This window comes from Natrix helvetica, assembly GCF_964273705.1.
Source record: "Natrix helvetica genome assembly, chromosome: 1".
NCBI lineage: Eukaryota > Metazoa > Chordata > Lepidosauria > Squamata > Natricidae > Natrix > Natrix helvetica.
This window is the reverse complement of record NC_138548.1, coordinates 80,953,999-80,968,131: the sequence shown is the minus strand read 5'-3', so window position 1 is coordinate 80,968,131 and position 14,133 is coordinate 80,953,999. Positions and strand designations below refer to the sequence as shown.

Here is a 14,133-nt window from a genome sequence, read left to right as displayed (position 1 = left end):
CATGGGGCCTGTGTTCCAAAAAAATTGAGTGAAGATATTCTATGTCAATTATTGCTACAGGCTCCGACATTATTTTTAGATTGCTAAGATGTCTTTCCTATTCCCATGCATAAATATTTGAAGATATTTATAAGCTTGGTCGTAAAAGCAAGCAACATTTTTAATCAAGAAATACTGAATCTTCTGTATCAATTCTAACAAATAATAAATGTATTGCATTTTCTTTTGTTTTTTAATTAATTTATTTTCACTTCTATTTTTTTCTGTCCCGTTATCTTCAAGGCATGGGTTGCAAACTATGAACGACCAAGGATGAATGCTAATTCGTTATTGGCCAGCCCCACAGGGTTGAGTCCCTATCTTCGATTTGGCTGCTTGTCTTGTCGCTTATTCTATTATCGACTTTGGGAACTTTACAAAAAGGTGAGGCAATGGGAATTGGAAAGAAGATTTGCGGACACGTGGAAATGAAATGATTTGGATAATATATTAATTCCCAACTTATTTCTACTGTAACAATGCACACCTTCCAGGTATTATGTTCCTTAGTCTTATTTCTTCTTTACTATAGTGTTGAACTATAGTACTAGGAGTATTCATATCTTTTAGGCAGATTTTAAGTTACAGTATATGATTGAATTATAAGTAAAATACATAAATTACAAGTATGCGTACACATGATGAAATGAGAGTCAGTTTGGCTAGTGGTTAAGGCACCAGGCTAGAAAATGGGAGATGGTGAATTCTAGTTCTGCTGTAGCCATGAAAGCTGGCTGGGTGATCTTGGGCCAGTCACACTTTCTCAGCCCAACTTACCTCACAGGATTGTTGTCATAGGGAAAACAGGAGGAGGAAGGTGTGTTAGATATGTTCACCACTTTGACTTATTTGTAACAATAATAACTATGGAAAACAAACAAAGAAATAAATAAATTCAACAAAACCACTTTTAAAATTGTATTATTTTTAAATTATAAATATATTTTGTTCCTTTAGAAAATAAGGAAATATGTACACAACAGCAATATAAAATCTAAAACAACATAGTTTCTAGACATGCATTCATAGGATTACCTTTTGCATCAGATATTTTACATTGCTTTGCTTTTATTATTCTGAATGTCCTGCTTTCCAGTAGGCCAAAAAGATTTAAAGCAAATATTCTGATCAGATTATCAAATAGGTAGTAAAGAGTTCAGTGGAACTGTTCTATTCTAAAATGCTTGTTGCCTTGATCCTGGAGTGGATGTTTCCTCAAAATACTTGGCTCTCCAATTAAAAGCTTCCTAAAACTTTATTCCCTGGGTAGGTTTAATTTGGAACCAAAATTACCTCAGAATAGATTTGGTGACTGACAGAAATGCATCCAATATGACGTGAACTTTTTGCCCTCTTTAGGTGAAGCGGAACAATACTCCACCTCTGTCGCTCTATGGCCAGTTACTCTGGAGGGAATTTTTTTACACAGCTGCCACAAATAATCCTAAATTTGATCGCATGGAAGGAAATCCCATTTGCATCCAGATCCCATGGGACAGGAATCCTGAAGCCTTGGCAAAATGGGCAGAAGGCAAGACAGGTTTCCCATGGATTGATGCAATTATGACTCAACTGAGACAGGAAGGTTGGATTCACCATCTGGCCCGGCATGCTGTAGCCTGCTTTCTAACCAGAGGTGACCTTTGGATCAGCTGGGAATCTGGAGTGAGGGTGAGTCATGTCAGGAAGTAATAAAAAAACACTGAAGGATGATGATTATTGTTATTTAAGAAAGGGTGGCTTTATAGACACGAGAAATTGAAATAGTTGTTCTCTTATAAAGGAAAAGTATTGTCTTAGTCTCTTTCAAGGAATGAAAGAGTGAATGAAAGATTTGAAAATAGTATCTTAACAGAAATGATAGGAACATTTTCTGGGCAAATTCCACTTAAGATTTATGTACCAGATCATTGTCCTTTACAGCCCTCTTTAAGCAGTTTACAGAGTTAGCATATTGTCCCCAACAATCTGGGTCCTCATTTTACTGACTTCAGAAGGATGGAAGGCTGAGTCAATCTTGAGCCGGTGAGGATTGTACTCTTGGCTGTGGGCAGAGTTTGCCTCCGATACTGCATTCTAACTACTGTGCCACAATGGCTCTATATTTACACACATATGTATAATATCTGTTTTCCATTGCTGTGCAAACTCTCTCTAACTGGAGCCTAATAGAGTAGCTTATTTTCAGGAATCAGGCTCTATCAGTTCCATGACTGAATTACTGCATCATGGTCTACCATTGAAAATAGTCCACAAGTTGCAGAAATCAGCTGGGATAGTTGATTGTGAATGTATAGTACTGATGTATGTGCTGCACTGGCAGGTTGCGTTGACATTAGTCAGTAAAGATGTAAGTAGTAGAGCAGGGCTTCAGGTTCAGTAACAAAAGTATCCTGTGAAATGTGTGGGACACTAATGTATCTATCCGCAACTTTCTAAATATGTAAACGCTTTAAACCACAGCGGACTTTAATGGGCAACAATAGGGACAACTATTTTAAGGAGTTGCAAACAGACGTAATGGTACATGAGTGCTTCTGAAGCACTTTTGTGCCTTCAAATTCAAAGGATAGCATAGTCTTACTAAGAAGTTCAGAATACAAATATTAAAAGGCCTGCTTTCCAACCCTATATTAAGATCAGCAGGAGAAGTGGGCCTAGCTTGCAGAATGGTGGATAGAACCGGGGCCTCAGTGATGGTGGCACCTCAATTATGGATTTTTCTCCTGGGGCAGGTTTGGTTGCCTCAGCTCATTCTATTCTGTCATTTAAGGACTTCTTTGTTCACGTCTCCTCAGTCCTATTCAAAATATCATTTCAATATGTGTTTGCAAGGTAACACCTGCCCCAAGATCAGGCTGATTTTTTTAGACTGCCTTGAATCTAAATTTGTTATAAATATGTTTGTTATTTGTTATACATAATGTTTTATTATTTTATCGAGGTTGGTTTAGCACAGATTGTTTTTATCAAGCAATTTTATGGAAAATGTGTGTTAATACTTTGGCATGGTACACATTGTTCTTGGCTTCATTGGGAGGAGAGTAATATAAAAATAAAATAAAAATAAAAAACAAAATAAAATACACAGCAGTTAATTGGATTCATTCTCCAGGATCAGGATCACTAAATATCACAACTTTGTACAGCTGACAAGGCATCCAAAATAGTTGACGTAAAATCAACAACAAACATGATACGTCCACGGTTTAAAATTAAGTTTCTTTCCTCACACCAAAATTGTACCAGCCACTGAACAGAGTCTTTGATTCAGACCAGTCAAAGTTACCGTGAAAGTCTTCCCTCACATTTTCTCTCTTTCCCTTTCAACAGGTATTTGACGAGCTGCTTCTGGATGCAGATTTCAGTGTGAATGCAGGTAGCTGGATGTGGCTTTCCTGTAGCGCTTTCTTCCAGCAGTTTTTTCACTGCTACTGTCCTGTTGGGTTTGGGCGTCGTACAGATCCCAGCGGTGACTACATTAGGTGAGCATGTGGGCTGAAGTCACCACAGCTTTTGTCACACTAAAGCCAAAATGAAAATTTGTTCTTCCTTTTCCCCATTATCCCCCTTTTTCCCCTTTGGTAGCACAGTTTTGGATTGTCAGTTCCCAAACAGGGACTGTCTTGCATAAGTAGAGTAAAACATCTTTTAAATAAGAATACAAGCTCATCTTTTCACATAATTGGGCTAGCTGGCGACATATATACACTATTTATAATGATTAATGATAGTCCTTATTGATTTATTCTATAGGCGGTATCTACCCCAATTGAAAGGTTTTCCATCACGCTATATCTACGAGCCCTGGAATGCCCCTGGTTCAGTTCAAAAGGCAGCAAAATGTATAATTGGGGTAGACTATCCCAAACCCATGGTGAACCACGCAGAGACGAGCCGACTAAACATTGAACGCATGAAGCAGATTTATCAGCAGCTCTCACGCTACAGAGGCCTTTGTATGTATATTTAATAATTTGTAATAATTTATTACATTTGTATGTTGCTCAACTCTCATCAGCTCTGGGACACACACACACACATACATATATATATATATACATTCATACATACATACATACTGTACATACATATAAACACACACACACACACACACACACACACACACACACACACACACAACTAGGTAAAAGGGGATGGATTTGCTCTCATTTGATATCAACACCGGATGAGCAAAGATTAACACCAAGATTAATACTGGACCAACAATCAAGAAATAACAATGCTGCAATCAAGGAACTACCAACTCAGATAAACCAGAGGTGGGTTGCTACTGGTTTGGCCCAGTTCAGCCGAACTGATAGTGGTGGCAGTGGGATGCTCTGCCCACCTACCTGGATGCTTCTGCGCATGTGCAGAAGCTTCTGCTCATTCGCAGAAGCATTGCTCGCGCGCATGATCACGAGCAAACCGGTTAGCAACCCACCGCTGAGATAAACAATCAGTAAAAATCAGCCTAATCAAGTAACCCCTAAGACACTGACAGGGTAATCTGATATTAAATGAAAGTAAATCCCACTCCCTGTTAGCACTGGTGATGTTACCTAGTTTGGTAATGAAACATCTGCAAGAAAACAGCTACGCCCAGAGAGCACCAAGGGTCCCAGAATTCAACCTTGAGCTATACATTTTCTCTTTCATTAATGTGCGTCTATGTGAATGTACTTTAAGACGCATAAAAACGCATAAAAACATAGGCCTGCTCTTTAATAGAGATGTCATTTTTTTCAGGTTTATTGGCCTCTGTCCCATCCTGTATAGAGGACTTCAGTAATATAACCACAGACCTTTCTTCAGCCCATGGAAGCTGCAGCAATACAAGTGAGCAAATGTTTTCCACAAATTATGCAACTTTTCAGTGACATTAGACCACACTTTCACTTTTAATATAGCTCCAGTGAACCTCTTGGAATGATTTGTGTATTCTAATAGTTGCTTAAAAGTGAAAGAGAAATAATCACCTTCAGTGAGAAACACTGAAGTAAAATGGTAAACAGAAATCTACAATTAATTTCTCCCGTTCAGTTAGTACATGTACCTTGCATCTAACACGGTAAACACTTGAAAGCCTAAATGACAACTTTTGAGATTCTAGAAGATGACGAGAGGTTTAATGGCACCTCTTCTACTTGTCTTTTTACAGTTTTAAGGCAGTCCCAGTGTACTTCTCCAAAAAGGAAATGTTATGCTGGAGAAGAAAACAGTGAAGAGCTCCACAAAAGAGCAAGGATGATGATACATCAGGGATCAAAGAACCCACAACAAGAACTTTTGCAAGTGAGTAGCTATAGAAGCCTAAGCAGGGTATTGGACTAGAAGACCTCCAAGGTCCCCTTCCAACTCTGTTATTGTGTTGTTCTGTAAATGTTAGATATTTGGGATGTGCAGTGACCCAGTCAAATAATTTGGATTTCTATTCCTTTACTGCTTTGGGATAAAAGTGTAAAGATATAAAAGCAGCAGCCCAAAGGATTGAGGAGGAAGGTAAAATTTTGAGCTTCCCTACTTTCTGGAATGTTGCTTGGAGAGAAAATAAGTGCATTGCTTCATAAACAGAATTTAATGGCTCTGGTTTCTATGTTTGGTCTCAATTAAATTATCCATTCAAATTTTGCATTTTTCTGCAGAAATTCAGGCGCAGGGAAATTACAAAATGAGACTGGAAGAGGAAAGTTTCACCTAGTCCACAGATTGCTACCTTTGCATTGGATTTTTTTCTCAGGGTTATGATGTAGGGTCTTTGAAAATTTTCAGGATTGTTGTCTTCCCACTATTAAATATTGAGTCTAAATTTATTTATTTTCTTAGTACATTTATGACTTGTGCAATCAGATTTGCTTATCAGGAAGAAATACTTCTGTTTCATTTTTCTAAATACTCAATCAGAAGTGACAGTTTTGTGAACAGTCTGAAGCACAAAATCATCAGAAAGAGCAAAGGTCTTACATATTGATCTTTCTTGTTTATTTGCAACATTCGGAGTCAACATTTTTCCTCCTGTTGAGAGCTTGCACTGGAATAGTTGTGACTGTTCTATTTTAAACATTACAAAGAATACGGAAAATATAAAGGGAAAATCTGAGTAACTACTGGTTTTCCTTAGATTACCTAACACCTGAATGTGAATTAATATCAGTATCAACATAATACTAGAAGTTAAGAGAGTTGATATACCATATAAAATATTTAAAAAATATGACTTCTACTAGCATTTGAAAGTGTTTGTTTTGTGCTTCCTTAATTTCAATTATTATTTAAAAAATCGACACATTGTTATAGGTTAGTTGATTTAGCTGATATCCATTTTCTTTTAGTCTACTAGCCTAATTGGGATGAGCATTTTTTGTAATGATCAGAAATTTTATTATTTAATTTTCATTATATAGTATCTCATTTTGAAAATGTCAATTATAGCCACTTTGATCATTAAAACAATAAGTTTATTTATTTTTATTTCATATTTCTAAACTGCCTATCTTCCTCAAAGTGGGGCTCTGTTGCCTTTTTAATAATAGAATGGACACTGAGGCAAACCTTTCTTTAATTTGTTTAGGTCAGTTTCTTTCTTGAACTTTCTTAAGCTTATCCTTTCAGGACCCCTTCCCATTTTTAAAGATTATGGAGGACCATAAAAGAGCTTTTGTATGTAAGGGTTATGTTTCTGAATATTTATAATATTAAAAATTGAATTCAATGTTGCTGCCTCTGCTTCTCATAATTGTTTGATGGGATTTTAATATTGTATTGTAACATAGGCTGGCAAATAATTTTGATTTCATGGACCCTTGAGAGGATCTTGGAAGACCCTTAGGGGGTCCTTGGACCCCACTTTAAGAAACATTGGCTCAGGAATTCTGGAAGTTGAAGTTCACAAGTCATAAAGGCCATAGTGGCTTACGTGATTCCTTTTGTTTAAAAATATTTGTTAGGGACCTTGACAAGTTGGGACTTAAAAGGAGTCTGCAGAAGGCATTTCTGTTTCAAATTTGTTTCTTTGATGCTAGTATCTTTCTGTTGAGAGTTCGTTTCTAATTTTCCTTTCTTGAAGCAGAAATATAATTATATACTAGCAGTGTAGTCTTTACCTTTTGATTCCCAAATAAAGCATTCATTCACTCAGAGCATGTAAATATTCCCTTCCTCTTAAGGATCTCAAAAGGGTTTATATGGAGCTTACTTTGTTTTATCCTTACAGTGATAGTATATGCATAAATTGGGCAGAGAATCAGTGATTTGACAAAGATATTCTACAAATATTTTTGAAGAATGCATACATTCTTATGAATGTATGTATGGCGTCCTTTCTTTCTATTCTCTCATTTTTAAACATTCTTGTTATTTTCTCTCCTTTTTAAAACTTTCTTTGCAGTCACATTTTCTTTTCCTTCTTGTGAGGGGGGAAATGGATACTATCCTAGATTATTGTGCCATAAGTTAGAATAAATATTACATTTTTCTCCTTTGGAATGCTTTCATTGCTCCTTCTCCCTGAGATTTGGGGATGTTTTCAGTGATTCTACACTTTTAGCAGCCAGAAATCCTTGACGTGTTGATCCTTGCAAAATTGCTGTGGTTTTATTGCCCTCTACTGCAAATATTGAATATTGTCATTGTTATTTATTCATTTCTTGCTTTTCTGGTTTAGCCCAAATCATGTTTCTCATAATACATTCTTTATCATTTTTTTCAGAAACTGTCTTCACCATTAGGCTCCTTATTTAGCTCCAGTTTTCTTTCTTATCTCCTACTTTTCAGATTTCCAATATATAACTTCTTCGTTGCATTAGACTCTTAATCACTGTTTTGTGACATCCATATTACTATTCCCTCTTTATACATCTCTCCCAAATCTTTAACTTTCCTCTTGTTTTCTTTTCTGTTTTGACTTATATAGGGTGTAAATTTGTGGGTAGGACTGTTTATTTTCCCATATTTGAGACTTTTCAAAATAGAGAGGATGCTCGTTATTCATGGGACAGGTAGCCCTTGCTTAATAAAGGTAATTGGGACCAGCAACCCCATTGCTAAATGGATGTGGTTGTAAAGCATAATGTCATGGGCAGCAGTATCTGTTGCTATTGATAGGAGAATTTCACACAGTCATAGCATCCTCTGATCATGTGATTGGCATTTGCAACCTCCTGCCAGCTTCCCCATATTGACTTCGCTTGTTGGAAGCCAGCAGTGAGAGTCATAAATTGTAATCATGTGACCATGGGACAATGTAAGTATTGTAATAGTGAGCCAGTTGCCAAGTGCCCAAATCACAATCAAGTGACCGCTTGCAATGGATGAAACTATGACGAATGGTCATAAGTCCTCCTATTCAGTTCTGTGGTAATTTCAAACGATCACTGAATGAGGACCACCTGGAGTTGTGTTTTATGAAGTCATTGCAAACACAGAATTAGTGAATACTGAAACCTCAATTGGGAACTTGTGCATTGGATGACTCGGGTTTTTTTACCACTCTGCATATTCACAAATGAAAGCACTGCAGGTACCCTATTGATTTTATAGTAATAAATATATTTAGTGAATAGGCAAATTTGTAAAGATATAATCCTTAAATAAAGGGAATTGACTGCAGATACCATTCTACATAGTTTTCAGCTGGTGAGTTTTTTCCATAAATGAACAAACTCTTTTGGATCACAGTTTTTTCTGCAGGACAGTGGTAAATATATGTAGCTAAAGATGTGTTCATTGTATTCTCTGCTTACATTCTCATCTTGTGAGCAAACTGCTAAATAACTTTGGATTTCTCATTTCTTTTCAGACTGAATTTGGAAACTAATGAGACAAAAATAATGTCACAGAATGGCTAATGGAGTAGGGAAGTATTTTCGTAAGAAGAATCACAACACCAAACAGCAATTCCATTTGTTGAGCATGTGAATGCACAATACACAAGGACTCTAAATCTCTTATGAAAGAGGCAGTGAACATGTTTTGTCAATAAACACAATCTCAGTGAACAAATACGTGCCTTTCGTGAGATTAGGGAATTGGTTAAGGAAAATCTGGAGCTAAGACTTGCTCATTTGCAAGTTTATTCAAGGTACTGCAGATGGTATATCCTTTTTTTGCTTCATTTAACACATCCTTATTTCTTCTGTTGTCATTGTTTGTTAGGAAGAACTTGGATGAACCACGCAAAATAGTTCAGGGTGCTTCTAGTAATTCCATTTAAACACTCCATGCAACCACTAAACATGTATACAGATAATATTATAGATGGAATCACATCTGTAAAAATATCATTAAACCAGTTTTTATTGCTTGTATAAAGGCATAGTACTGGAACAACAGTGACCAATTTGAAGGTACTAAAAATAGTAAATTTAATGTTTACTAGAGTGTTTATCTTCCAATCATGTTATTCTGAAATAAAAAAAGATATACTGAACACCTATAGTCATGTTCTCTTTGAGTTCTATGGTTTTATGTCTCAGGACATCGCAAAAATCACCTGTCCTTAGCAGTTCTTAAAAGTAGGTAAATACTATCGCAGATGAACAACAACACATGACATATTACACCATGTCATCATTTATTTTACAAAAAGAAAGCCCAAATGAAGAAGCCATATGTGAAAAACTAAGTGCACCTTATGATTCAGTAGCTTATAGAGCCACCTTTAACAGCAGTATCAGCCTTACACCATTGTTAGAAGAATTTTGCCCCACTCTTCTTTACAACATTGCTTCAGTTCATTGAGGTTTGTGGGCATTTGTTTATGCACAGCTCTCTTGAGGTCCTGCCACAACATTTCAATCAGGTTGAAGTCTGAACTTTGATTAGGCCATTGCAACACCTTGATTCTTTTCCTTTTCAGCCAATCTGTTGTAGATTTGCTGGTGAGCTTGGGATCATTGTTCTGCTGCATGATCCAAGGTCAGCCAAGCTTTAGCTATTAGACAGATGGCCTCCTATTTGATTCTGGAGTACTTTGGTATACGGAGGACTTGATAGTTGACTCAATGACTGCAAAGGGCCCAAGTCTTCTTGCTGCAAAACAAGCCCAAATCATCACCCCTTCACTACTCTGCTTAATGGTTGATGCAAGATGCTTGTGCTGATATGCTTACTTTTAAGAACTGCTAAGGACCCGATAATTTTTACTATGTCCTGATTGGTAAAACAATATAATTCAAAGAGGGTGTACAGGTAGTCCTCGACTTACGACCACAATTGACCCCAAATTTCTGTTGCTAAGTGAAACCATTTTACAAATGACTTGTAACAGTTGTTAAGTGAATCTGGTTTCCCCGTTGACTTTGTTTGTCAGAAGGTCACAAAAGGCGATTGCCTGACTCTGGCATACTGTGTCTGTCATAAATATGAGTCAGTTGCCAACCCTCCGAATTTTGATCATGTGACATGGGGATGCTGCAGCGGTCATAACTATGAAAATCAAGTCATTTTTTTCGGTGCCATTGTAATGTTGAACGGTCATTATGTGAACTGTTGTAAGTCCAGGAGTCTGTACTTTCTTTTTCACATGGCTGTAATTTTGCTATGAAAAAACAATAGATTGCAAAAACATAAAAAATAGTATTAGTCACAGTATTCTATGTATATATACAGTCTTGGCTTTCAATATATTCTAAAGCATGTTTCTACCTCTTGTGGTTGAAAAAACAACTATTTGAAAGCAAAAGCAGGTAATTTGCTGAGTCAGATTTCTTGAGATCAAATCATGTAAAGCTTCACTGACTTGTGTAGCTTCTTGTCTTCCTCCATAACTTGTCGGAATTGAATAAATTGTGAACTACTCTATCCTAAGTGAGCTCCTTCAAAGTCCTGTTTGGCTTTGGAAGAGTTTTTTGACCTCTGGAATTTTGCCATGAAATTCCTCTTTCTCTTTAAGAGGTTTGTGGCATGGATGGACCCAGTTTGATGCTGATTTGTATGGAATTACTGTGATGTTGGGAAACTGAAAGGTCTCTTCTGTTCTGATTTTGTCATTATTTCTCATTGCAAATACATTGCTTATGAAGGCCTATATGCCATACATAATGTTTCTCAACCTTGGCTGCTTTAATATGCATGGACTTCAATGCCCAGAATTCCCCAGCCAGCCCCAACTTCACTTCATTGCACAGAAACATCATAATTCCTTCAAAACTTCTGCATATTTATTTTTAACGTAGTCTTAGCAGGATTGCTGCCTTTTACAATAACGCAGTAATGAAGAAAAGAAATATCTGTATCCTTGAAAATATGAAATTAGTTCCTGGATCTGGAACCATGTCAGTGGTATCTTGTTAGCAGAGACCTTCTAAGGGACTTTTTGCAGTAGGAGCAACATTTTTCAGCTGTACCTAGGAATATTAATTATTCCTGTCAAAATTGATAGTTTTGGACCACCGGACATTGCAGTGAAGAGTTAAAGGATACATTTGATGTCATCTGAAACCTTGCATACATTTATATTTATTTATATATATTTATATTTGATGCTTCTAGACCGCCCCCTCTCCCGAAAGGGACTCGGGGCAGTGTACAGTCCATACAAAATATAACAGAATACAATAAAAAGTTAAATATGTACAGTTGACAGTTGGCATGGAGGAGGTTAAAATGCAATTAAAAGAACTGTACAAAGCTAATATAAATATAAGTTTAAACCCCTAAAATAGATACAGTAAATTAAAAAACCCCTAAAATAACCAGATATAATACATTTGCCAGGAGGGACAGTTGTAATTATGCCAGGCCTGCTAATCGGAACAGGTGGGTCTTCAATTTTTGCCGGAAGGAGCGGAGGTCAGAAGTGGTTCTAATGTCGGGGGGGAGGTCATTCCAGAGGGTTGGGCCCATCACAGAGAAGGCCCTACTCCTCGGTGTCGCCCGTTGGCATTGCCTAGTGGACGGCACCAGGAGAAGTCCCTCCCTGTGTGAGTGAATTGGCCGCAGGGAAGTATGTGGGAGGATGCGATAAACCTTGCCTCTTTCTAATAACCAATGCATAATTAAAGAAGGAAAGGAATTCCAAAAAAATTACTATATTGATTATACTACTGCTTTTGATTGTGTAGAACACAACACAAGGTGCATACCCCTTAAAAACTGGTATATTGAGGCACCTCATCTCCCTATTGAAGAATCTGTATGGTAACCAAGAAGCAGCAACTAAAATATAGAGCAACAAAATGTTTCAAAATTGAGAAAGTGTACCAAGGTTTGATAATTCCACCTTGATTATTGAAGATGAAAGACGAGTGGAAAAGCCAATTGGCTGCTGAACATTAAACAAAAATGAACATCTTAAGAATATGTCAAGTAATACTGACCCAATGCCAATACTGTAGAGAGCAAATTGGAAGAGTAACCAACTTTTTTTCCCTACGCTCAAAAATTCAGAGAGATAGTGACTGTTGGCATGAAATAAGTAGCTGCTACTTGGGAAAATGTCTAACAAGTTGACCGAATTTTTGACATGCAGAGATATCAGTTTTAATACATTTGTGAAAAGTGGACTATCAGAAAGGCTGAATGAAGAAAAATGTACTGTGCTGGAGAAAATAGTTCATTTGAATTGCCAGAAATAAAATAATGCTAGATGAAGTAAAATCTGCTCATTGGAAACACTAATAATGAAACTAAAACTTAGTATTTTGAATACAGGCAAGAATAATTGGAGAAGACCCTTATGCTTGGAAAAATCAAATGCAATAATCAATAATCAAAGGCATAGTTTGATATCACCATGACCCAAATATATATCAATATACTGTATAATGACCCAAACAAGAATTTACAAAACCTCAAACAGTTACTATAGACCAGTGATGGCGAACCTTTTTTGGCTCGTGTGCCAAAAGTGGGAGCGGAGGGGGGTTGTGTGCGGGCATGCCACACCCATAATGCAATGCACATGACCCCAGCGTGCATGTGCCATGACCAGTGCTCCCCCCACATTTTTGGCGTGCTTTTTTCGCCCTCCCCAGGCTCCAGAGGCTTTATAGGAGGCCTCCCCCAGGAACGTACTTCTGGTTTGTCTGTAGGGCCGTTTTTTGTCCTCCTGAGCCTTCAGGGAAGCCTCCTGAAGGCCCCTGAAGGCTCCAGAGGGCTAAAACCGGCCCCACGAGCAAACTGGAAATACATTCCCAAACTTCCGATTTGCCTGTAGGGCTGGTTTTTCGTGCTCCGGAGGCTTCGAGGAAGCCACCAGGGGCGAAAAATAGCCTCAAAAGAAGGCCGCAGTATGCTGGCCATCTCGTGCATGCGCGCTGGCCAGCTAACAGGGCAACACTTTGCGTGCCCTACAAATAGCTCTGCGTGCCACCTGTGGCATGTGTGCCATAGGTTCACCATCACACTATAGAAAATCCTGGCAAAATCGAGTCCATCAGGTCACAAACAAATTATTGAACAACAATAACAATTTTACAAACCATTTTAACACTACCCAGTATAATCTTTGGATAAATTTGCTTGTTTTGTATAAATTTGCTAAATATATCCTCTGACCTCCTGTTGCTATTATTAATTGCTAAACTATCATTTCTGGCTTTCATAGAGGATAATTAATCTACATTATTTAATGTCCTGTCTCCTGAAAATATATTCCTATTTCTTACAACTATTTGGAAAGAGATGCATGTTCTATAATATAAATTTAAATTTTCAGTTTCGGCTCAAAATGTTTTGTTGCTTTGTACAGATGTTGTACAGTAACTATATTATATATGTTTTTTTTTCTCTACAATGAATTCAATGGATGAATCGATGTTGTTTTGTATTTATTGTCAATAAACTGTACCAAACTGAGGGACCTCTAGTAACTTCTTAGAAACCCTTAATCCTTCCAATTTATACGGTTAAATTTAAGGCATAAAAGGCTTAAGAAGGATCCTTTTTGTCCATTAAGTTTGCCCAATCCCCAATGTTGTTGCATACTCAAGTGACATCACAATCAGTACCTGTGCCCTGCTGGTCTCCATGAAGACCAAAAAAATCTTTCTAATCTCTAAATTACTCAAAGGTTATCACAAACATGATGGCTTACATCATTGTTTCTCAACCTTGACAACTTAATTAATATATGTAGGCTTCAACTCCCAG

The 14,133-nt window shown here is 37.2% G+C and overlaps 1 protein-coding gene across 1 annotated transcript in view; it reads left to right on the top strand.

Moving 5' to 3' along the window:
• Positions 1-11,511, top strand: part of CRY2 (cryptochrome circadian regulator 2) — a 42,612-nt gene extending 31,101 nt beyond the window's left edge. The window contains exons 6-12 of the mRNA XM_081939838.1: positions 283-423; positions 1,399-1,710; positions 3,373-3,524; positions 3,796-3,998; positions 4,792-4,881; positions 5,204-5,337; positions 8,840-11,511. Coding sequence (XP_081795964.1) covers positions 283-423; positions 1,399-1,710; positions 3,373-3,524; positions 3,796-3,998; positions 4,792-4,881; positions 5,204-5,337; positions 8,840-8,857 — 1,050 coding nt within the window. The 3' untranslated portion in view covers positions 8,858-11,511. The remainder of the gene's footprint in view (positions 1-282; positions 424-1,398; positions 1,711-3,372; positions 3,525-3,795; positions 3,999-4,791; positions 4,882-5,203; positions 5,338-8,839) is intronic.
• The last annotated feature ends 2,622 nt before the right edge of the window (positions 11,512-14,133 follow it).